Raw genomic sequence first — 26,064 nt, 5'->3', positions numbered from 1 at the left:
GTCGCAGACAACGGAACGCAGTTCACGGGGTCAAAAGTGAGGGACTTCTTGCAGACGTATAATGTGAAACAGGGATTCTCGGCCCCATACAACCCGGAGGGGAATGGCCAGGCCGAATCATCGAACAAGACGATCATGAACAACCTTAAAAGAAAGTTGGAAGGTCGCAAGGGGGCATGGGCTGATGAACTAAGTAAGGTGCTATGGGCATACCGCACTACACCACGGACGACCACAAAGGAGAGCGCGCCGTTCTCATTGGCATATGGTATCGAGGCCGTGATCCCTTCAGAAATGATGGCAACCACTACACGCACAAAGGCAGTGGACAGTGGGATGAACTGGGGCATATTGGCTCGCGACCTGAACTTAGCGGAGGAGAGACGAGACACAGCACGCATTAGGCTGGAGGAATATCACCGTCATCTGCGGAGACAGTATGGCAAGCGACTGCGGATCCGCAGGTTCCAAACCGGCGATTGGGTTCTCCGACGAGTCACTGCAAGCACTAAAAAGGCGAACGAAGGAAAGTTGGGACCCAATTGGGAAGGGCCGTACTTGGTGGTGGGTGTTGGAGGAGCCGGAACATACCGACTGCAGACTGAGGATGGAAAACAGATAGAGAGGCCTTGGAATGTAAGAATGTTGAAAAAATTTCATATCTGAATGTAAAACTGGTCCAGACAAGGGACGTAGGCTGTTTGTACATATATAAGACAACGGCACTTTTGAGAAGCTAACAAATGACCGAGTCAACTTAGGGGCAAGGCAATGCCCCAGCCGGCCTGCCGGTCACCGAGAGCGGGGGGAGAGCCCTTCGCGGACATGAGGTCCGAATCAAACTTAGGGGCAAGGCCATGCCCCAGCCGGCCTGCCGGGCACAGAGAGCGGGGGGGGAGAGCCCTTCGCGGACATGAGGTCCGAATCAAAATTAGGGGCAAGGCAATGCCCCAGCCGGCCTGCCGGTCACAGAGAGCGGGGAGAGCCCTTCGCGGACATGAGGTCCGAATCAAAATTAGGGGCAAGGCAATGCCCCAGCCGGCCTGCCGGTCACAGAGAGCGGGGGGAGAGCCCTTCGCGGACATGAGTTCCGAATCAAACATAGGGGCAAGGCAATGCCCTAGCTGGCCCACCGGCCGTGGAGAGAGCGGGGGGAGAGTTAGAATCAAATACACACAATGATAGAGATGGCAAACATTTGAGTTAAACATGACATGTGAAAATAGGGCACCACCAGTAGGAGGCCACAATGTCAACAAAGTTACAATTTTAAGCAAAACTCCTTGCATAAGGAGGGAATTAAACAGTATTCAAAAACATCAAGGATGCCACGACTGAAACATACAGAAACAGATACAAACACAAGTAAAGCAAGTTCGAGTTCACGGAGTAGTTAAATGTGCATCCAAGGTGGTATCGCCTAAATTCGCCAACAGGGGACTCTTCAGTGGAGACATCAGCGGCATCATCAGCGGGAGAGGCAGCGGCCTCCGCAGGGGGTTCATCAACAGCCTCTCGGCTTTCTTCTAAATCTTCAACAACGTCCCCAGCGCCAGCCGACCCTTCCGGTCTGGTTTCCACCGCGGTACCCATCTCCCCCACGGGGCCCATATCTTCATCATCATCGGATCGACGGCCTCGGTAGGAGGCGGCCTTCCTGGAGAAGCCTTGAATGCTCCTCTCGGATCTTTCGGGCCACTCTCTTGTCCGCCAAGGACCGGTAATGGACCTGGAGGGAAGTCATATCTGCCTGGTGCTGATCTTTAAGAGCCGCAGTATCTCGTTGGTGCTGCTGGAGGAGAGAGGCGCGTTGCTGGCTCAGGCGGTCATTGACTGAGTCCATATAATTCTGATGGTTGTTCTCAGCGATTCTCAATTCATCCTGAGCTCGAGATTTTGCCAGGTCGGCGGCGTCTAGCTGTTGTTGGAGTCGTGCACAAGTAGCGCGCAGACCGTCAGGACCACCGATCTCTCTCTCCAAGGAATCTACCTTAGACCGGGCACTGAACAAGCCGCGGATCATATACGACATGTTTAGGCTCACCTAAGCACAGACGAGACAAGGGTGTCAAAAAAAAAAAAAAAAAAAATATATATATATAGTGGGGAAGAGTGGGAAGTACCTTCTCCCGTTAAGATATCTGAGAAGAAGTGCGATGGTGTTCAAAGGTACCGCATCAGCGTAAAGCCCGGTCCTTTGGCGGTGGGGAGCCGTAAAAAAAGATGGAGGACGCCACAGCGGGGTTCTCAAGAGCCGAATCCTCAACATTGACTCTGCGGTGGCGTACCTTGAAAACCGGGACAAAGTCGGCAGGAGGGGCAACCTCTTTCCCTGGCCGCTGGGGGATAGGAGGGGGAGCGTCTTCTTCGGTCACACGGGCGGCGGGAACGGGATCTTCGGACCCTACCGTCCTCTGACGCTTGGTCGCGGCCCATCGCCAGAATGGCCGCAGCGATAGGGGAGAGACTTCGTTACTTCCGTCCTCATCACTATCAAACAACTTCATCCGTGAGAGATCCATGTTCGCGGAGGGGACTGTGGAGGGTGAATTGATCTTCCCAAGTAGAGATGGCACGGTAGGAGGGAAGCCCGGTCCGAGTCCGGGCCCGAGGGGAGCAAGAGATGACGGGGCGGTGGATGTGGAACGTGAGCTTCGAATAGGTCGGCGGCTGCGATGGTGAGACCGAGAACGGTTTTTGTGGGGTGGCGAGGCTCTGGGTCTACGTTCCTTCGGAGGAGGCGGACGATAAAAAGGGGCAGAAAAGCCCAGGAAGTCACGGAGTTGAGGAACCTCCAACAAAGGGGTACCAGTAGAGGGGTTAACGTTCAGGCGTTCAGCTTGAGCAATACCAAGGTCGCGGAGCCTGTCGAAGATGGGACAGAGGTAGCCAGAGTATACGCGGGATTTGGAATCAGATCGCCAACCTGCGAAGAAACACAAACAAGAGTCTAAGGTTAGTCAGCGGACCAAAGGCCGAAAGAAAAAAGGACGAGGATGAAACTCACCACTAGATTGGAAAACGAGGTGGTTGAGTGTTACTCCTGCCGGGAGGTCTGAAGGCAGGAAGTTACCGGAAACGTACAGTGGGTAGTGGTGCCACTGTTTGTCCGAGGTGGTGACACGGAGTAAGAACGTTTTCTTTTGGGCGACCGCGAATGATTGGTATCCTATACCCACATCCTTGGTACTTTTCTTTAGAAAATATTGGGAGACAAGGTCACGGCAAGTTATCTGGGGGTCGCCTGTCCTGTTGTAGTAGTTCGCGGCATACATTATTCTCCAGAAGTTGCCGATGCCTTGGCAGGGAGGGATGTTGAAATGATTGCACACTTCCACATCCAGTACGGTGAGGGGGAGCCGCAGCCCGGCGACAATCTGACCTACTGTCACAACTAGACACCCGGGCCGCGGAGGCACTAAGTGGGGGTAGTGGGTGACGGACGGCACGTGTTCTATCGAAATGCCGGCCGGAATACCGTAGGCAGCCCTAATCGCACTTAAGTCAGGCCTACGATATCTAGAAGGCGGCAATAAAGGTGCAAGGAAATGGCCAGAGGTAGAGGGGGCCGCCGTGGCGGCCACTGGAGGTGGAGAAGCCACCTCGGTAGATCTAGAGGGCGAAGAGTCGGCGGAGGGAGAGGAGGAGGGGGACTCGGAGGCCGTCGCCGCCATCAAAAGGAAGATGAACAGATTAGAAAAGAGAAACGATGTTAACAGTGGTAGGGGAAGTATAACGAGAAGGGATAGAAGCAAACAAAGAGGACAAAACGATAAGAATAACAAGAACCATAAAAGACCAACCTAAAACGAAGTCCAGCAACGCCAAAATCCGGCCGGAACCAAGCCAAAACGAGTCAAGTCAGGTGGGAAAGCACAAGGAAGATAGAAAAGGGAAGGGAAACGCAAGACAAGGAAGACCAAAGGCAAAAAATGGGAGAAAGAATGAAAGCGGGAGTTTAAATAGGGCGAGGGTAAAATGGTAACTGCCAAGGTGCGGAAACCGAAGGGACTACAGGGGAACCGTTAGGAGCTTGACACGTGGAGCGCAGTACACGAGGAGACGCAGGAGCGGCGCACGCAATGAGTGACATGCGGCGCGTGCAAACCCCGAGGGAGGACCAAACAGATCTAACTAACGACAAGGGGTGTAAGGTTCTCGGCCTCGGGCCAACCTCAGAGGCCGCGAAGCCGAGAAGGGGCATCTGTAGTGGTAGGATTCATGACTACGAAGATTGCTGGACGACGAACCGATGCACGCGGCCATGACGGGATGAGGGAGTAGAGGATAGATGGGAATAAGGGGGCCGAAGTAGGACAAGCGGCGGAGTCGAGTGTACAGGATCAGGCTCGAGGTAGCGTAAGAAAGGGAAGGCGTGAAGCACCGGATGTAGGCCGCAGCTCTGCAAAAGTGGGCAGGCCGTACTGAAGCATGTGGGGACAGAGCGGTCAAAGTCCAATAGGAGACAACTTAACAGAGGAAGAACAGGTGGCATGACAGCTAGGCCGCGGAACCCTAAGAGACAGATGCGCTAAGATGGACCGAAGGATGAGAAGAGATCAACGGGTAGGAAAAGGAGAGGGGTAGTATAAAAAGAAACAGTGTAGAGAGGAAAAAAAGGAGGAGGAAAAAGAAAGAAAAGACGAGGAGGTGAGAGAGGAGGACATTGAAGGTTGGGGGTAGTATATAGAGTTCTTACAGCACCCTAATTTATTTTGTGATTTTTGATGTCTTTGCAACAAAATTGTTGTTCACTTTTGCAACTTTGAATGCTACTCTAATGCTTCAGCTATTTGTTATTCTCACTTTGACTATGAATTCATTGAAGCATTGATTGGATGCTCTAATCATTTTAATGAAATTTTTTTAATTCACTTTTGCTTTTTCCCTGGCTCCATTACCCTTTGTGGTGAATGTTTGCTGCACTCCTACTGATCTACATCTTCTACTTTACATAATGTTATATCTTCTTCTTCTTTTGTCATTTATTTTCTGATGTGTGTTGTGCTTTATTTGATTGGTAATATTCAATGCCATTTTCAAACTTAACTTGGGTGGAGATGGAAGAACAACCTCAGAAAACCGTTTAAATCTCAATTAGGGCATACTGATTAGGTGGGGAAGGTAACTAGACTACAAACTTGTGTCTCTCTTTTATATTGAGTTTTAGAAATCATGAACTTAGAAGTTTGGTTTAAAGCTCTTACAGGTGAGTTAATTATAAATCTTTTAGTTTACATTTTTGAGAACTGGTGGTTGTTGGTTAATTATTGTGCATGCTTATGCCTTCATCATAACTTTTAATTCATTGAGTCTTAAAACTAATTAGAATTTCACCTGTTTTGGATATCTCAGTTACCGGGATCAAATAACATTATGAAAACCAGAATGGATTTCATATATGTCGGTTTTGTCCAACATGTATGACATACCTGATATATTGAACAATCAATCACTTATCTAAGAAGTGCCATGGTTTCTTGGTCAAGAGGTTGTGTGAAATATACTACATATATTGAGTGTGGGCCGTGTGGATATCTTCCTTTCTTTGATAATCACTGTTCTAACTATTGTACAACCTAGCATTTGTTATAAGTATTATGAGAGTGTTATTTTATTTCTCTGTATCTATATACCTACTCACTTGCATGTCCCTGGTTTTTTCCTTTTTCTTTTCAGTTCTTTTATTCCAAAAATCTGGTACTTATAATGTTAAGTTGGCTAACGCAACCACCATTATCACTTATGGTATCTATGTGAGTCATAAGGGAACTGTTGCTACTGAAGAATGAGAAAGCAAGGAAGGTGCTTTCTTGGCTTGGTCTCAAATGCATGTATATTCCTTCTACTTTCTGTTCTTTCACTTGGTCTGTCATCTGTTGGCTGTGTTTTTCGCTTTTGTGTAAAAGCATCTTTGGGATGATCACGCAAACTTCTTCTTCTACTATTTCAATATATTCTTAGATGCATTGTCTCGAAGATATCTTCTTTTACTGCTTAGATTCTCAAACTAAAGGAAGACGAACCCGAATCTGTTCTTAGAGAATTGACAACAGGCTGCAGTCGGCGTCGAAGTCAATATTCCTCAATTGCCCAGTTTAATATCCATCTGATATCTTTAATACAAAAGGACATGGGAGAAGAGTAAGTTCCTTTTCATGTGCGTTTAAAATGAAATGTTACCATTTCGGCAATTGATTGTTTAAACTGTTACCCTTTTACTTGTAGATATCCCTTGAGTCAAACGAGCAGTTGAAGTTCCTGGTTCCAAGCACTTGGGAAATGCATTTCCGTGTCTCAGTGTGCTTTTAAAGAATTTTCTTTGGATTGTTTTAATCATGGTAGTGATGGATATGATAAATTAGATTCCTCAAAAAGCCTGAGACTATTGAATTTTCTGTGTGACAAAGTTATTTGCACTACGCAGGTGAAAGAGCTGTTAATTTGCATTTGCGACGACCCCCCCCCCCCCCCCTTTTCTCTCTCTCTCTCTCTCATATGTAGTCAAAGTATGTTTTGTGAACTTATTAGTGATGCGACTCTCTTTCAGAGACTTCAGAGGTTGGATTGACAAACAAAAAGAAAGATTGGTAAAAAGAGGAAAGGAAGCAAAACTAAAAGTTCTTGCTGCAAGAGATAAGGTAAACACTACTTTGTGGAAAATTCAGCACTCTAAGATATACTTCTAAAGTTAAGTTGTGTACAGAACGGCGTTTGAAGCAACATATAATGCAGGATGACGTTGCAAAAGAAATCATTTCGAAAATGGTGCTCCTCTTTCTATATCGAACATGAAAGTCTTATTTCAAGAATAAAATATGAAGCAAAGAAAAAAGCGCGTCTGAGAAACCGAAGCGATAGAGTTGGTGCCAAAGTGTATGTTCACCATTTGTTTCCTTTAACTTTCAGCCAGCTACTTTGCTTAAAATTATTCATTATTCACCCATCTTGTGATTTATGCTTAACCGGATATTGTCCGGTAGTTGTTACATTGACACTTTGCTCACATAGGCGAACTTTATGACCAATTTCTGCATTTTTTGTTTCTTGGGGTTCATCTTTGCAATTTTGCAGTAGGCCATGAATGTAAGCCTTTAGTCAGGATTTATGGTTTCTACATTACCAGTTGTCAATCTTTCCTTCTGACCTCTCGAGATTCCTCTTCTCATGACATTTCCAACGACTGCATCCGCACAAATGTCAAGTCCTAAGATCTTAACATCCATTTACACAATAGAAGAATGAGCACAAAGTAAGAGCAACTAAAATGTAGTCTGTTTGGAGGCTCCTTTTAATCCTTCAATTGCAATTGCCTGTTATTACAAATTGAGTTTCTCAACTATTGCCAACATGAGAATAAAATGAAAATACGAATAGAACTGATGTGCGAAAACATGTTCGGAGGAGTTAAACATCTTGGCGCTTAGTTTTCAGCTTTGTTTTATGTATCTCAGGCTTATGCAGGGGAATTTTATTACGATAATAGCTTAGATCATTTATGTATATTACCTTCATGTAAGTGTCTACATCAGATTCTGGGACAATTCCAGCTTGCTTCTCCTTCTTTGAGTAAATTAAACAAACATCAAGAATATTATTTTTTAGAAATAAGTACACTATGCTATAGATCGACCATAGTTCAACGTGTACAATGTACATAGTCACATAGATACCTTGAAGGCTTGATGTTACCACTGACATCTTTGAGAATGCTTATCTTGCCTTCTTCTGACTTGAAACCAGATAGAAACTACTTTACGCATTGCAACGACCTCCATTACCAGTGAAATTTTTACAAAGTGCAAGATTTGAAAGGCATTCATAGAAATCAGTTGGTAGTTGGTACTATGAACTGAGTTAGAAAAAGAGAATAAAAAGTGTCACATATACAGTGGTGATAATGGGCATCTGGCCCAGCCCGTAGTCCAACAAGGCCCAGAAGCAAGAAATAGATGGATCTCACCGAGAAATTGCTTTTGAGCAAAGCCCAAAATATCAAATTCTACAAATATTTCGATGTACCCAAAAACCAAGATATATCGGATATATCGGAAATATATTTTTTTTTTGTTAACCAGTCAAAATTTTGTTTTGTACGTCGATATATCGGAAATATTGTCGATTATATTAGAAATATAGTCAATATACTGGTCAAAGTCAACAATATTCAGTCAAAGTCAATATTATCGGTCAAAGTCAATAATTTATATCGGTTATATTGTATATATCAGTCGATATATATCGTTATATCAGAAATTGCAAAATATATCGGACAAAAATAGATTCAATATTCGGTTGAGATATATCGGATATTTTCATCTACAAAAAAAACAAGATATATTGGCGATATCTCGGATATCTCGGCGATATTTTGGGCCTTGCTTTTGAGAGAGTTCCATAATGTAAGTAGGGGCTTTCCATGGACTACTTTACACTTTGCATCCACTCAAACATTCTCATACCTCACTTCCACTGTAGGCAATTTCACACCAACTCTGCAAGAAATAAATTTGAAAAAAATGTTGAACCCAGACACATCTATTCAAAATAATTATAGGCGTACATGCACTGCCGGTATTTACATAGACAAAATATATCATGAATGAATACAATTAATGAAATTATTGCCGCATAATAGTAGTTTCTAACTAGCCTGTGTACTATACAATTGCATCGTCCTGTCATTCACATGCATTGTATGTTTCCGACTTAAAAACTTACACAATTTGCATTGCAGTTTGAGTTTCTGCAACTTGGATAAACAAAGAGGGGAAGTATATAGTAGAAAGGTATGTGCATTGTTTTGAAATTTAATTATTGGTTTAATAAATTTTATTAGTACATTCTGAGCTGGAATTTTTCTACTTCAGGTCAGAGGTGCTCATACCTAATGGCAGCATCAACTCGATTAATCATGGAGCGAGCTCAGGTCACTGAAATTGACACGTCGTTGATGTTTGAGAAAGATCAACATGTGTAACACCTGTTCTACTTTATAGTCTAGACTGAATTCTTGAACAATGGTATTTCTCATTGCTATATTCAGATGAGCTACACCAACAATATAGATTTGTATACCATTTCTTCATTTTGAATCCATGGATATCCGTACGATCATTGTACGCCTGGTGTATAAGTTGGTAATCTGATGAAGAACCTACACTCCATCAAGAACGTTGGAGCACAATAGTCTCATGTTCTACTGAATTGCTTATATGAGCTTTGAATTGGATGTCATACTCCGTGTAATGTTTTGTTTGTAAAATTCTCTTTTCTTTTTGGATTATGTAACAACTATTTTAGTGTCAAACTCACATATGAAATTAATATGTAGCAATTATACGACTTTGTAAGATTCGTTATTAACAACATTTTCAAACAAAAGAGGTTTGAAAAGTTATGCCCAACTATCAATTATAATCGGAATAAGAATTATTTGTCATACATGTTAATTTTCCCTTTTTTTGGATGAGTGTATATCTATTACAACTGTATGTGTGTTCATATTCACATACTCTCCAATAAGATTTATTTGTCATTCATGTGAAGAGCACATGCATTTTGCTAGTAATGATAATGGATCAACCTCTATCACATTGGCTTTATCTAAGATGAAAATTTGTTCAGATTTTGAATAAAAACGTGTAATTCATCTCCGTTTTCAACACATAAACACCTAAATCTCAATCAAAACTTAAACCCGAACATTTGCTCTAAATATTCAACTAATCAAACTAAATAAGAAGAAGAAGAAGTCAGTCAATCCATAAAAAATTGATGAAATCAGGTATAAAATTTCCAAAACAGACCTACGAAACCATTTCAATTAGATCTCAAGGTAGAGATAAGTATCACATCATCTCACCTCTTTCAAACCCTTGGCATAAACTTTAGATAATGAAGCAATAATGCTTATAATAACTTAAATTACATTAGAATAATACAACATAACACTAAATAACCCTTTAAATTAAATGGACAACGTGAAGTCTTCGATAAATGTGTTTTGTGGACGGTTAAAGGCAGCCATTTAGTGATTAAAACAACAGCTCAAAGGTGTCTAGTGTTGTGTTCTGCTCTATCAAAAGTGTTTCGATTTCTCATTTCAGAAGGTTCATACTAGTAGCAAATAGATCCACCAACAACTTCAATATGATTGGGTACCAAAATAACTAAAATTTAAACTGCACTACAATTATGAAACCATAAGAAAACTGAACTACAATCTATATATCATTCCAAAAATTGTATACATGGAAGTATACCATATATATACAATAATAACCCTTCAAGTCTGACACAATACCAAAACATTTGAACTCTTGTTACAAGACAAACATTCAACACTAAGTAAACACTATCCAAAAACCAAAATAATATACCATGTACTTAGATTTACAAGGCACGCCAAAGAAAGATGCATTCTTGTGGATTCATATCATATCTATCTCCATCAATGAAAAACCACGTAATTCTTTGGCCAAGTAATGATGTCTCGCACCGAGCACGATATCTCCAAGTCTTCCATCTCCTTTATACAACGGTACAAAATCATAAAGTATCTCATCGATTTGTACATTATACGAACTTGGAAGTGTCAGTAAATAGGTGAAAACTTCTCCAAGTGCAACCACAATTTTTGTCATGTAACTCTTCAAATGACAAGTTGTAGATTGAGGTGAGTCGTCACTGATGATTGTTGTATTTCCTAAAGAAATAAGAAAAAAACAATAAGTTCAACTAGCAATTATATATATGGCAAAAGTTATGCAATTTCAATGTTAATTGCTGGAAAGTTTTTCTGTGTTTCAATGTTATGCATTGTCAATATGGGCCAATGTAAGAAAAGTTTACACAGATCAAACAAATAAAAAAAAAAACTAGAAAAGAAAAAAACAGATAAAGAAGCTCTTCATCAATCAACCCTGTAAGAGGGTATTTTTAGTATTCTGTGTTTACTTCGCTTTTATGTGTATCTGGACCTGACATTTATATAAGAGTGAGCCCACTAGGATTTGTCACTAATATAAATAAGAGATGAGACTGGTAGAACAAATGACATTGAGTTGTTAAAAGAACATGTAATATATCTCTTTTATGTTGAGAGAGAATTTTGTTGATTTAGAGAATTCCCATCGCAAAATCTTTGTGATCCAATTAGGCATTCGGCAATTCAAGGCAAAGAGGTTGTGGACATGAATTAGATCCGACCCACCCAATTCCCCGCCCACTTCTTTCCTACTGGCCAACAATATCTTACTATATAGAAAAATATAGGGTATGATGAATAGTATTTTCACGTACGACACAAGGGCAGTTTGGTAATTTCTCTATCTATTTTGGGGGTATTTTGGTCTTTTCACTATATGAAGGTATTATCTCTACGGTTCTCAAATATTCTCGCTCCTCTTCTCTCTCTTTAAAATCTCCAATAATAGGATGATTGATTTATCTATGTATTAATTATTTGTTGAATTGATCAAATTTATTTCCTATGCATTCATCTCTGCAAACGATTCAGGTAGCCGAAGCAATTGAATTCTCCATTGGAAGTTATTGAGCAAGAGATTTATGATATATCGAGCTTGAGAAAGCTAGACGATCGAAAGTGATTTTTTCTCTTTTCATTACTTTTTATTCGATATCTCTGTGTTTTGAATATGTAATTGAAGTTTGAGCAAGTACGTTTTGTTTGCTTTATCTCCTTCATGTTAAATTTACAACTAAAAATGATTTTTTTTTCTTCTATCTTTAGAAAATTTCTCATTGTTGTCTTTGTCATTTTATCATTCGTTGAATAAATTGTTTACAATAAATTATTTCAATTTTAGTTAATTTTTGAGGAAATAAAAGTTAAAATGACTTTATGTAATTTTATGAAACTATAGTCGATAAAATAACCTGAGTTTGTTGTGAGCAACTCTTTAATTTGTGAGTGGATACAAGTGTAGAGAAGAGTGAAAGCAGTAACGAGGGTTACGAGGGTATCTCAGTGTTCTTTTTTTCATTTAGATTTGGCAACTACAGTGCATGTACGCTACTGGAAATTTTTGATTTATGGCATACCCTTTTTGTTTGTGGTAAATAATTGTTTGGCATATTTCTAAAATGTCAGTGTGCTTTGAATATATTAAGAGCTAAACTTTTGTTTGTTGATATATAAGAGACCAGATCCACAATTTCGTACATGGGCTTGGAGCCATGTTTTGGGCCGGAAAATCGATTCCAAAACCTCAGTACTTCAGTCCACAAAAGGCTTTTCAGTTGGAAATGACTTCAACAGCCCTTTTCGTCCACTTTTGCTCCTCTGGTTGGTTCAAAGCTTGGACCATTGGAATGCTCTTTCCAAGCCAGTCGTTTTGACATAAGGTAGGCCTAATTCTGAGGTCTGAGTCTAAAGATACGGCCTTCGGAAGTTCTACTGACTTTTGTGCGCTATTTCTGCCCGTGTTAACTTTAACTTTTCAACTTTGACCGGGATTTAAAAATGTTTTTCTACTTGAATCTTGGCCTTTTATCATAGAACTTCTTAGCAACCAACCCTTGCTCCTTTATCTCACAAAAGGGGCGAATTTATGTACATATTTGACTCCAATGCCTGAAATACATAAGAACACGATAACAGTACTAACTCTTACTTATTAATCACATAATTGGTCAAAAGCGATATTGTTAAAGGGGTTAAAACTACAGTTTTGAGCTCTTATCAAATAACATCAGACTGACTCCCAGACAAGTGCATGCTTAGATACTTGTCAAACAACCCATCCATTTGTTTAGGGGGGGATATGGTTAATATATTGCGCAGTCTCCACAACAAATAGGTGGGGCTCAATAACACTGGGGTTGTGAGTCTCTTGAACTACCTGCACAATACAACACGAGAGGGAGAGGGAGTTAGAGTTACGAATTTGTATCCTTACAATTTTGCAATAATTGTTGCCGTAACAAATGAAGACATACATACAAGTTTAGTAGGTACTTGGTTGTCGGTGCTAGGAACCGCTTCAGACTCATTTGAAATGTTATACAAATCTTGATTTAGATCAAATCCACAAAGTGGGAAGGTTATTTTTTCATACTCAGCCACCGAGGTATCTAAGGTAGGTGCAAATAAACCCAAAAAACGATCTCTTGTTTTCATTGCACCCACTCGCACTCGATTCACCACACATGTTGATGATGACATTCTCTTGTTTGCAGCAGGCTCCTCCTCCAATTGTTGATTGTTGATCAGTTTTGCCAGGTTAAGCGGCCCTTCTGCATATTCAATAGGGTACTGTTCATTCCCCCTAACACGCTAGGTAATAACTCCAGTTTCTCCAGCCTGGGATTTAGTGCTACGTTTGTGGTGATTTGGGGTACTTTGAAAGAGGCAAGGTGTCGGACACGGTATAGTTTGACAAAGCCTGGAGTTGTTCAGACACAACTTTTTTCTTCCTTCTAGAAGTTGAGGGGAGCGCCGCACTTACTCCAAGGCGGGCCGATGATTGTGTTGGCCTTCTAACGGGTCCGGTACCAGGCACTGTCTGTAGTACATTCTTTCATCTTCGGAAGTTAGGGAGGTCGTGGTGTTTTTTTTATAACAATAACAGCTTGTTTCTCTTTAACAGGGGTAGGTTGTTTCTTCCTCATAGCTTCTACTTTGACAACCTTTTATGGTATGCACTTTTTTGAACTCACCGTCACTACTAACAACTTCTTCTCCCTCTTCATCTTCTTCCCCGGAGTTAGTTCTTTTCTGATATACTTTTTCGCTCGGACGTGAGCAAGAGCGAGGATCTCCTCAGCCGTCTTCTTCATCACCTAAAACGAAACAACTTAGATGTCAAAATAGTAGACCAAAATGTAGTAAAATATAAGAACCCGTCATAGTTATACCAATAGTCTCCTGTGCCTCAATTTTTCTTTCCGCCAGGAGATCGTAATTCTTAGACATATCGAAAGCGACTCTCCGCATAACAAAACATAACAAAACATGAAAAAAAAAAAAAAAAAAACAAATTGCTTTTAAAAAAGGACACATAACACAGTAGAACACTGAGAATGGTTAGCCAAACAGATACAAATCTCCAAAGCAGATTTGACCACTTTCTTATTCCTAATGACCTTTGGAATATCTAACAAATGGTTTGACTGCTAGCCTTTGGGAATTGGTTCCCGAGTTCGATTCACTCCCATAGCAATCAAAACAAAACACAAAATGATGTTAGAGCGACACATTTAGTTAATAGCTGCCAACACGTATCTCGGGGAAAATAAGAGCACAGTAGCCGTTTGATGGTTCTAGATTCGATCTTGATTGTCCTCTATATATAATTTTGTCTTTTAGTGCCAAGACGTGCTTATAAGACATTTGGAATTTACAATGTTTTATGTAATTCGTTTTGTATTTTGCCCACCCTGGAATAAATTCATGTCTCCACCACTGGTTACATATACACATATATGTTGCACATTCTTTTACCACTAGCCAAGCATCCGGACTGTATGTACAAATCCACAAAATAATAAAAGAAAGAAGAACAATACAATTAACTAACGAATGTAAAAGGATATTTCATTGATTGAGCAACATGAAATTACACTACTGCATTACCATATTTAAATACATTAGTTCTATAGCTAGTACAATATATCATATTTGATTGTAAGGTAATGAGCCAATCGGTGTTGACAATGACCCCCGCCGGTTACGTTTAGAGTGTTGGTTCGTTTTCAGCCTGATAATCGTAGTAGGACCCTTCAGGAGGCACATCCAAATAACTTGTTGATTCCCAATTGCATACCTCATCAGTTAAAGTCGATGACAACACATATGATGTTGATCCTGTTCCGTTTTCCTGTGGTATGTCATCTGCTGGTCCTTGCATGGGAGGCAACGGTGTGTCTGGATATGCATAGTTGCTAAAACACGAAGCTTCACTATATTGATTAGGGTGTAACTGATCAGATTCAGCAATGAAGTACCCTTCAGTTTGCATCTCATATGACAGTACTTCATTACCATATACATCCGTTTGTTTCTCCTGTACTCCATATGAAGTTGACGCTAATGCATCGGGTTGTGATGATGATCCAAATCTTGATCGGCATTCTTCCGCGGGACCACCGCCTCACCGGGCCGGGCTTGTCATTGGTGCTTTGTTGATGTCGATGAGTAATTAGATGTCTTGGAACGTTTATTGTTGGCGCGATATGACGGATCATCATCAGTCTCCTCTGGCCTCTTGGATGAAGATGCACTGGTACTAGCGTTATCGTCTTTTTTGTTCTTCCTAAAGACTCTGCATAGACCGTACTCTTCGTGATCCTTCATTGTAAACTCATACATCATCCAAGGACTCTTAACCTTCCCGTTGTTCTTCGAATAATTCATAAACTTCTTGCATCCAATTTTATTTCCCTCTTGATCTAAGACGTCGGAGCTGTGTGAGATCCTCCATGCCCACCCTTCACTTCCAACCGTTCTTCCGATCTTCTTGCCACCATCGCCATTTCTCTTTTTAATCGAGGTAAACACATAAACTTCGTTCTCCGTCTCCCTCCCTTCAAAAGTTGCCACGGTTCAAATGCTTCGCTTCCATAAAGCTCGCATGGCATAATGATGTTATTAAACAACTCCGGCAGAGGTTCCCTGGCGAATATCTTGGCAAGAAAATACCTGATAAGCTCTTCATCTGTTGGAGCAAATTTAAACCCACGTGGTAACTCAAGTGGTACTTCTTCCATGATCACTTTCAAGTAGCTTCTTCGTAAGGAAACTTATCAAAATTTAAGTTGACAACAAGAGAGAAGAAAGCCAATAATGCAACACTTTGGTATTGCATGTACCGATGTACGCACCCAATATTTATAGGTAAACACTATCCGCGTTTTTGTTTCCGAAAAGGATTTGATGTCCTAATCTTTTATGCGTTTACGGACGACGATCGGCTACATCTTAGAAATGGTTGTTAGAAACTTCCAAATTTGTGCAAAACTACATCCAAAAAACTGTTCAGGCATTTAGTAAAGATCGATAGCTAGTCCCACAGAGAAAAACCAAGGAACAAATGAGAATTCTGAGAGTGACAACGCAAATTTTGTTATTGACTTATGGATGAGACAATTGAGAACCAAAATGCAGGCTTGGTGAGGGTGAGAGTGAGAAACTGCTTTGAAAAATTCGATGGATAAGTTGAAAGGACTCATGTTGAAATAAATCAATCCACAAAATGCTTTCAGCATTTCAATATTCAGCTCGTAATAGATTCGAAATGTGTGAAGGAACCACAACACTTGATCATGTGTGGTGTTCTTCTGAAGCTCTAAGTATCTGTAACGTGATTAATGGTAGCATCCACACTTCAAAGGAAGATACACAGCTTTCTTTCACAATATGGTGGCCGTGAGGCTTCAAAGAAAAATTTCACTTTCACCAACGATGGTCAACAATTAGTTTAAGGGAAAGCAACGTTTGCCAGAATAGGATGATTTCCAATCGTCATGAAAATGAATATGTAGGAACTTGAGATTTTAACCAACAAAAACGAGAGTTGAGTGGGCTGCAAATGAACTATCAGAACTGGCAGGCCGTTTTATTTTCTTACAATTAATTACACTGGTTCTCTTTTTTTACTCATGTTTTGCTGCATTTCTCAAGGCTTGAGACTGGTAGATTATGGCACTTCAAGCCACCTATACAGGATAGCCAATTAGCGACCGTATATAGCCACTGTAGTTTAGACAATTTGATGTTTACGACTATTTAGTACTATTTAGTACCACGTACTTTCCGTCTAATTTTGAGTCCATTGCCTTTCCATGCGTTTGTAATTTGTGTCCACATACCTAAATGGGTTGTTTAGCCTCGCTAATATAGAAACCAAGCTCACCGTTAGCTAATTAGAGAAACACGTGAGCTCCCTGTTAGCAAATTTAGACGGAAAAAAGACTGAGGTACTAATAGACAAGAAAAAAAGTATGGATACTATTTAGAAAAAAAAAATGAAAATACTTGGTACTAAATGTCATAAACTCTTTCTATCAATTTACATCTCGCTAATTTATGTTGAATATGCTTTGACAACTGCCTTCTAAGCGTGTGATTGTGCTCCACTGCTCTATTATGTACATATCACTTTATCAGTTGTATCACAAGTGCTGTAAAAACCAATTCATTTCCTGTTTAGTAAGGCAAACAAGCTTTATCTATCACTTATATCTAATGGAGTTAATCAACTGGTCCATCTTCTCCATCATGTAGACTGCAGTTGCTGAGGGGTTGTTCAGCAACATCCAGATCCATGTCAACATGTGCATCTTCATCAATATCATTATTTTCATCGGCATACAACTGGGAGCTCACCACCTGACCGAACAAATCCTTGTGTTTCAAGTTGCCTGTATCAATATCAATTGTTATCTTACCATCCAAGTTATCCCACATTGTAAATTCATTCAATTTATGTAGACTTTGTGAGACACTGCAACCAATGGGAAAACCACTTGAAGAAAAGGTATACCCATCCAAAATGTGCATCCATTTGACGTATTATGGAGGAGAGCCTTGACACGGAACAAGAAGCGCTCCATGGACCGCTTTGCAGCAGGAATTTTAGTAGTTATCATTGTTCGTTTAGAGCCCTACCAAAACAAAAAAATGTACTGTAGAACTTTAGTCCAAATGGAGATCCCGTTCTTTCTTCTTTCTACCCCGTTAAATATATTTTACTAGTACGAAATAACTGATGGTTGCAAAATAATTTGTCAACCATTAAAAGGTATGGGATCAACCCCAAGTACAGAACTTAAAAATCACAACAGGTTCGAGTATGCAATACTTAACCTTGGCTTCAGAACAGAGAGTCTGTATTGTTCTTGTCGCCTTCTGAAGCTCTTTGAGCTATGTCAAATGAGAGAGTTTATGTAAGGTTTGGAGTTTGGACCAACATTTTGAACAGAATGTACCTCCACCTAGGTAAATTGTACTTCAAGTCTTACCAGTTGTATAATTATTTCACCGTGCACCTGGAAATGAGCTTGTAGGAAGTCAAAAACTGAAAAAGCAGTTGAAATTTCATCACGCAAATGAAAGTTTTTGTAGTTGCGCATTGTGTAAAGCAATTTAACATAATAATAAATGTATCTACCTTTCAGAAAAGAATCGACAAACTTCCCACCATATTTCACTGCCAATGCATGCACAGCTACCTGTATAGAAGCTAAAATAAATCAATATGTTTTTCTCAATACGTTTATCACGCACTGGAAAAGAATTGAGTCCAGTGGAAGACTGGAAGTCGCAAATCGATGAAGTAAAAGTGTTTCATGCAAACAGATTTGAGTATCACCATCACAGATAAACAATCAATCTCTCCCAAAACTCTTGTGGAAACTCTTATCGAAATCCAATCAAGAGGTCAATGCTCAAAGATAAGATAATTGTCCTACTTCTTAAATTTGAAATTCCGACCTTACAAATAGATATCTCTGATTTCTTTCCTAAAGTACCAACCTTATCATGAGCCTTGCACATATTAACCAAAGATACAACCACATTCACAGACTGGTGTAGTTTACTTAGTACTCCTTTCACAGATTCGACTTGAATGTTTGCCCTGGATTTTTCTAGCAAAGTTACTTCTTTAACCTACACAGATGCCAGAAAAAACAATAAAACCTCCAAAAATCTGTGTGGTTGTAGAATTGGTGCTAAAAGTATAATAAGATTCAGGTGCCTACCAACTTGTTCAGAATTGTGTGATTCTCTTCAGACTGCACAGGATAGCTCCATGTGTAAACACTTTCTGATATATAAATTAGGTATACATGACAATTTAATATTGACAGGACCACTTACCGATACCGATACCAAATTACAAATGTTGTAGCATAATGTTGGGAAACCATGAGGAGCTTCCTCTGACGATCTAGTATTGCATGAGGGAGCCTGAAACAGGAAAATTAATTCTTGACATATCAGGTAGAGAGATTTTGGAATGTGTTAAATAAGCTTCTGAATAACTATTGCATCAGAAAGATGTAAATGATTTGAGGAGTGGAAATTGTTTTTGAAAAACACTATTATAAAAGTTCTTATTGAAAGTAAGTCACCTGAGGCAAGATAGAACAAGCAAATTCCTCAAGCAAATCAGCAGTAGATTCACTGTTTTCAAAGTAGATGTGCAATATCCTCTGTATGATCTCTCCCTGCAGAGTAAGTGTAATACAATAAGGTGTCAGAAAAGCGTGTCAACATTCTTCTCCTAGATCTAATTACAATCACATTTTTAAAATATAAGGAAAAGAAAATACGGTCTGAATAAACACTCACTTTACTCTTCGAACCATTCTCAAAATTTTCCGAGTCCCAGTTATGTGTTAACAATTGGTGCGCATAAGTTCCAAGTCTCTTTTGCATTAAAGGAATGACTTTCTGGACAAATCCTAGGGCGTACTTTTCCCACTCCCTTCAAGCAACTTGTCAAGGAACGATTGAGCAGAACTTACAATAGACTCTAGAGTAACTAGTACCTCAGATGCCAGCAAAACGGAATACGAACAGGCTGCAAAGAGCAGTTTTAGTCAAAACCAAAAGAGAGGTCCCGACGCTATCCATTAACTTCACAAAACACCATAAGAAACAGATACAGCTTTACAACCTGAGTCCAAGACACCTTCCAGAAATGAAAAAATGCCACAATACATGTAATCTATGTTTCCAGGCGACGGGATTGGTTGGATGCCAGAAAAAAGACTATCTGGGATTCTGACGGGCTGGAAGGCATTAAGCAGATCTAATAGTACTGGAGTATTCATCTTGATATCAGGAAGATTTAACATCTGCATTCAGAACTTATTTCCTCAGTGATTTTCTAAATCAAATCTTTTGGCTATTTCCCTTGGGAAAGAAGCACAAAATCTGGAAGCTACTGCACCTTGCTTAAGCACCTAAGAACTTCTTTAAAAACTGAACCAGCTACTGAAGATTTAAAAACCACCAAGCCGGGTATATCTGGGTTTCCAGCAGAGGCAGATTGGAATTTCCAATGCTCTTGACAAATTTCATCACCTACAACACCATAAAATTATGAAATGCGAATTGAAGCATTGATCTGTGGTTTTCCCCAAATTGTTAGCATATATATTGGTTGCAGCTTACCTTCACTGAGAACACAAACTGCGCAGTCGAAATGTTTCTTCAAGCTTGGAAATAACTTCCTGATTTTGTTCACGAATTCATCGGATATCACTTTGTTGCTACTGAATGGAACCCTTAAGCATCCAACTGAATTTTGTTTGGTCTGACGGGTCAAACAGTCCAGATTGTGGCAAAGCTCACGCAGAAGGTAAAGATGCAGGGGTAACTAGTACAGAAATTAGATGTTAAGGCAAAGAAATTTGGTTACTACATATTTGCAAACACAAAATCCACATCCACCTAAAGCTAACAGGATTACCTCGGCTGCAGGATATGAACAACAGTTATCTTGAGTCTGCAATATAAAAGGATATATTCAACCGCATCAGTAATTGTGGGCTCAAATCATTCAAAGTACTCCAAAAAGTTTCTGTAAATCTAAAAAAATAAATTTAGGCAACCATGGTGGAAAACATTTACTAAGAAGAGAAGACTTAGAACATGGTTTAAAAATCAAAATACAAATATATACTAACTATTCTCAATAGTAAACTGTTGTGAGCAAATATACATACCCTTGAAAAGGTTAGAATGGACAAACAGTCAATTGATAATTCTCTAAATTTGAATCTCTGCCCATCTAAAATCTTGGTAACTGCAGAGATTTCAACAGAGGGTGGACCATTAGAATCAGCATGACAATCTGAATGCTGAGATTCGGTCCGCTTGCATGACTGATCTGAAAATCCCTCATTTGGCACTTCCTGGCTCACAGCTCCAGCTCTTCTCAGAACTTCCAATATTGTAGGCTGCTTGAGGTTCCCATCGTCCGATGTGTTTGAACTCTTACGTTTCAACTTTTTGTCTGATGAAGTGCTTTGTGATATAATGCTTTTCTCATTCTTCTTCTCAATGTGCCCTGACAAATTTGGCTTGCTCAAGTTAAAAGATTTAGACTGCTCCACAAAGAGGCGAAGCTCAGGAAGGTATAAAGGATGCATCTTGAGGTAGGTGTTTAGTAAGCTCTCCAAAAATCTATATAAGACAAGTTCCCACTTCAGTACATAGAAAAACAAAAAAAAAAAAGAGATCGCAATCTGAAACTTCTGTGTGCTAATTGAGCTTTAGATGACATTCCCAAATTGTAAACTCAGCTACAACTCAAACCAACCATTTTGGCTTCGATAATACATGCAGAGAAATCACGAACTTTTGACGCCAAAAATAACAAAAAGAAGTAAAGTAGGGAATGAAACAAAGAAAGAAAAGAAAAACGAAGAACGGAGTTTTAGATCAACTGGAATGATACCACGTATTCTAAGTTTATTGATTGACTCGACTTGTGACTTAGTTTGCAAAACCCCATCCAACAGATATCAATAATAGCTGAAGTTCATAACAAGCTAAGGAACGAGGCACCTCTTGGAATTTTAACCACCTTTCAATACCTAATCAAGTCATTGAACAATGGATAAGTCTTCCAGGTTCAGAGTCATTTCTTACTCCCCACTACCTTTCAGTTTAGTTCAACATTAATCTCACTTGGAAAAACAACAAAAATATAATTCTACAATGCACTATTGTCATACGGACTGAGTACTAGAACACTCACACCAAATTCCTCAAGCGCTTCAATAACTGAGTGATTATTTCATCTCTTGCTGTCTGACTTGTGCAATCGACTCTTCCAGTAACTTGTGTGCAGAAGGCATTCAGCTACAGGTATAATTGCAAGTAATGCATAAGCGAAGTACAGAAAACAAAAACAAACAAACTTCTTTAATGAAAGAATTTTCTAAGTTGTAAAACCAACCAATTCTCTGATCCAGTTACATGAATAATAAAGAGATAGGCACATGGACTGTTTCTGCTTCCCACTTAGTGACGACCAAACAGTTCCAACAAAATACTGACCTTGCACAAACCAAGAACTTCTTAGAATACATCACATATCCAATGACTTGAGATATTTCACACCACATGAATACACTACTCTTGCCAGTTCTTTCTTAACAGATTATAATTTTTTATCACAACATAACATACAATACACAATCTTCAGTTTAACACTATATCTTGTGAACCATACTTCTGTTCCGTGATTATAAGGAGTATATATTGTTACCAACTCACTTGCCTAATTGTATAGAGTTAGCACATGAGAGTCAAAAAAATTAAGTTTTTCAAAAAGTGCTTAATAGATGTGTACCATAACTAACCTTAGGGGAAGGAAGGCATAATGGGCAACCAAGTAGTGCATCAATGCCTCCAAGAGATCCCTGATTTGTCAACCTCTCGACCTTTCCATAATATGAAATTATCAGTACCAAAATACTAATATTTTCATATCTGTTGAGAATATCGTCAATATAATCGATATATGGGGGCATTCCGAGAATCGAACTCGGGACCTCTTGCACCCAAAGCAAGAATCATACCACTAGACCAAATGCCCAACCATGTTTGTAAGTTGACGTTAGTACTATTTAACGTAACAATGTTACATATTTGTCAAGATTAAATATTTTGAGAATTATTATGTTATAAAGATAATTTGTTAAATGTAGCTAAAAATTCGATAATTAGGATTGCATTGAAAATTTTCACCATTATATAGGTTATACATCCCCATTACCCCATCTTTATTTTTAATTGGCGCAGCTGTAAGAGGCTGTGAAAACAGACTAGCGTCCTGTGGAAGTGTTTTCATTCTTGCAATTATTTAAACCCTACTATGACAGTAGGACCATTGCGTGGTATATAAAATTAGGAAATAGTTTGGGCATTTGGTAGAAAATTGTTCATTGCACGGTAAATTATTACACAAATCGAGTCATTGTTGCTTTTCACCATTTTATAACGTTCGCGCTTGGTTTGGACGCAGGATGCCCAACACCTTGTATGTTGTATGCTTCTATGGTACATTGATTTAGAAAGTCGAAGGTAAAAAGGGTTAATTGGTTAACGAGTCGGTAAAATCTTTGAGTGATGATACCATTAGTGTGGGAAAAAAAAGAATTTCCCCATTGAAAATGTGATGGATTTCTGCCTATAAATATAAGTTTGGTCGGACAATGATCTGTACTAGCTTCTACATCATTCAACAAAAAGAAATTCATGCTTCGAAGATTCAAAAATGCTCGTGGTTTTCAATATTCTCTGCAGTTCTCAATTAAAATTACAATGAAGTATATACATTGCCCCCTCTTTTCCATTTATATCTTCGGATCATTATTCATGGTCTTCACCATGATCATGCTCCCTCTTTAGGTCAGAAGGAGGTAGAAAGCAGTCCATGGACAACCCCCATAAGTTAAAATCAACTTCCTCGATTCTCCATGTTTCCTCCATCCTTCTTTTATGATTAGACGCCGAGCCCGTACCATATCTAAATAGAGTGACCATTGTCGTGCCGCCGTGAGCAACGTTAATACCGTCTATATATCTATAATCCTCAATTATGGATTCCATGCTTGTTTCCCAGAAAATATCGTCTCCTCTAGCACTCATCCTAACTAAATGTGAGTCCTCAAATTGGATCAAGAGACCCGATCTTTGGCTGAAGTAGCCCCATATAGTATGGTGAATGATCTCAAAACTAGTACTACTCCGTGCCTTCAGAGTTGTTGGGCTCACTTCGAGCTTGAGTATGAAGCAGTCTTCATTCTTGATAGTCTTTTCACCAATGCATAGAGCGTCCGAAAATAAATTGGCTGTGGATCTCGGGTCTAAGCCCTACAAAGTGTAGCAATCATTCTTAGTGTTGAAGGACATAAATGAAATGTAATTCTACAGTACTACCAACTGTAATGGCTAGTTTGGTGTGTCTGAATTACCAGAAAAGATGTTACAAGTGATCTGTCTAATGCACCATAAATTACACTGCAATGCTGAAAGAGATTCATTCTTATAATGTTAAAGCATTTATAACAGAGGTACCTGTAAGAATCGGCGTAAGGGTCTAGGCGGACCCTTCGTCGCGTGTGATTGTTGCGTGGCTAATTGCCTCCATGTCACCTTACCATCGCTCCCAGCGCTAACCTTGCAACCTGAAACTACAAGCTCTAGGTACCATAGATTTGGGTTCTTTTGCCATAATACAAATCCTCCAATCTCACCATTGCCCTTCAACCTCACACTCTCGTCACCTGGTCGAAATTCTGATGCAGTCATTTTAACCTCTCCCATGATATACATGCTGTGTACTGCACTCAAAGCTTGTTGGCCTCCAATTGCGGCTATGTATTGTTGAACAATATATTTCGCCGTGGAAGCTTCCTGTCCACAATCATCGTTACAACATGTACGTATAAAATATCAATGCATGAAGAAACAATCCAGTACAGCGAATATGGCCTCCTACATTGCAAAATGATCATCGAAAAATTATACACATGTATTCATTGGTCTCACAATGTCGTCGTGGTCTAGCTATAACCAGGTTGAATTTAATGTTCAAGGTAAATAGATATACGCGTATGAAAGGGTATACTTACAATGGAACAGTCTTTGAAAGTATAACTAACAGGATGATCCAATTGTACTTGGATAGGAATAAGAGGAGATCCTACAACATTGAGAAGAAGATGTAACTCCGCATTACGTCCTGCGTTTGCTTCTGGTGCGGTTAACTTAGCCATTGACTGATTTTTAATCCATTGGTGCATGTTTAGGGATTGATTTGCTGTATTAGTCCCCATGCTAGCAAAAACTTGGTCGGGGATAGGTACTTCAAGAACAGTTTCCAATCCATCTTCTCTATCAAAATTTGGACAAAGTTTCCTCATGGAAAAAGGAAGAGGGAAAGAGAGAGAGAGGGACCTTTTTTTACACAAAAGGCTACCTGCCTCCCACCTTAGTTTCTCTCCGATATCTTTGGACTACTTTGTTGGACTATGTGTTTGGACCAGGAAAGGAGAGGTGTTGGGTGTTTTCTTGCTTACATGGCTCTCCTTGCTTGTAGCTTTCTTATGGGCACCATTTTATCCGCAGCACTTCTTTTCAAATGACTATACTAGGAAAAGCCAGGTCTTGGTTTTTGAGGAAAAATTGCTTTATCTAAGCCAAATAATTAAAAGTTCAAATAAACAACAGGAGTTGAATTAGCAACAGCCCTTGAGAAAAAGCAACTTCCAGCTCTTCACTCTTGTGATGTTACTATAGTTGAATGAGTCTGCTTGTTTTCTTTGATGATTCAACAGTAAAATAAACAGGTTAAAATTTATATGAGACAACTCATCGTAATATTTATTAATCTGATCGAAAACATACAAAGGGTGTTTAATTTAGAAGAGAACCTCAATTTCTTTCTGGCACGCACGTACTGCTGGGTCCTGCAATTACTTGGACAACTGATTGACTTAATTGGAGCTTAAATACACCAAAAGATATTGTACATTCTCCTTGTTTCACTTTCCTTTGTCTATTAAGGTGGAAGGGGCCCAAACTGCTGGTTGCTGGGATCTCAGCTCATCACTTAACATTCATTAATTTTCACGTCTGTTATACTTTTTGTACTTGTATCAAATCAATTCTTGGACGATATAGGAGTTGCCACAGCATTAAAGACAATAATCCCGATATAGACTAGTGAGTTAGATAAGAAAATAAACTAAAAGAATAGCTGAATCTGAATTAAGTTATGAAGAAACGTAAATTGGAGATCACTGTTAGTTGGCTGCTCTAACGTGAAGTGTGTATGTGGAGTTGTGGACACAATTACACGATAGAGCATGAGGTAGTCGACTAGTCAAGCATATTGTCATAACCTGGTTGAGGTCGAGTGGAATAAGAACTTTGTTTTACAATGTGGAATTACATACAGACATTGATGTTTGTTCATTCTGACATTGGACACAAGTTGATGACATGCCAAATGCCAAGGACAAAGTTCACCCTCTATATATGGACTCGTACAAGGGTAGAAATTTTGAGCTTTG

The 26,064-nt window shown here is 39.6% G+C and overlaps 2 protein-coding genes and 1 non-coding gene across 3 annotated transcripts; all 3 read right to left on the bottom strand.

Moving 5' to 3' along the window:
• Positions 1-16,950: 16,950 nt before the first annotated feature.
• LOC147514633 (uncharacterized) lies at positions 16,951-22,515 on the bottom strand. Its single transcript, XM_086584428.1, is given in 20 exon segments — positions 16,951-17,385; positions 17,508-17,628; positions 17,831-17,887; positions 17,986-18,041; positions 18,135-18,195; positions 18,500-18,634; positions 18,727-18,772; positions 18,845-18,874; positions 18,876-18,934; positions 19,099-19,194; positions 19,319-19,437; positions 19,440-19,550; positions 19,647-19,827; positions 19,923-20,056; positions 20,147-20,351; positions 20,445-20,480; positions 20,701-21,160; positions 21,738-21,841; positions 21,939-22,034; positions 22,345-22,515. Coding segments are annotated over 20 exon segments (2,448 nt in total). The 3' UTR covers positions 16,951-17,215.
• TRNAP-UGG (transfer RNA proline (anticodon UGG)) lies at positions 22,509-22,580 on the bottom strand. The gene has a single exon. It is a non-coding gene; the product is annotated as a tRNA-Pro (tRNA).
• Positions 22,581-23,187: 607 nt separating this feature from the next.
• LOC147514631 (uncharacterized) lies at positions 23,188-25,981 on the bottom strand. Its single transcript, XM_086584419.1, has 3 exons — positions 24,622-25,981; positions 24,065-24,403; positions 23,188-23,860 (listed from the first exon to the last, which is right to left on the bottom strand). The coding sequence occupies exons 1-3, from the start codon at positions 24,910-24,912 to the stop codon at positions 23,357-23,359; spliced, it is 1,134 nt and encodes a 377-aa protein (XP_086440545.1). The 5' UTR covers positions 24,913-25,981; the 3' UTR covers positions 23,188-23,356.
• Positions 25,982-26,064: the final 83 nt, after the last annotated feature.

Source organism: Coptis chinensis, chromosome 2 (assembly GCF_015680905.1).
Source record: "Coptis chinensis isolate HL-2020 chromosome 2, ASM1568090v1, whole genome shotgun sequence".
NCBI lineage: Eukaryota > Viridiplantae > Streptophyta > Magnoliopsida > Ranunculales > Ranunculaceae > Coptis > Coptis chinensis.
Note: the sequence above shows the minus strand (reverse complement) of the source record. Positions and strands in the feature narration are given on the sequence as shown.

Bases quoted from the DNA above. Each gene is read 5' to 3' on its own strand.
- LOC147514631 (XM_086584419.1), bottom strand. From the start codon at position 24,912: ATGAGGAAACTTTGTCCAAATTTTGATAGAGAAGATGGATTGGAAACT. The intron at 24,404-24,621 runs GTAAGTATACCC...GATTGTGGACAG, and splicing joins CTTTCAAAGACTGTTCCATT to GAAGCTTCCACGGCGAAATA. The intron at 23,861-24,064 runs GTACCTCTGTTA...TACACTTTGTAG, and splicing joins CCTTACGCCGATTCTTACAG to GGCTTAGACCCGAGATCCAC.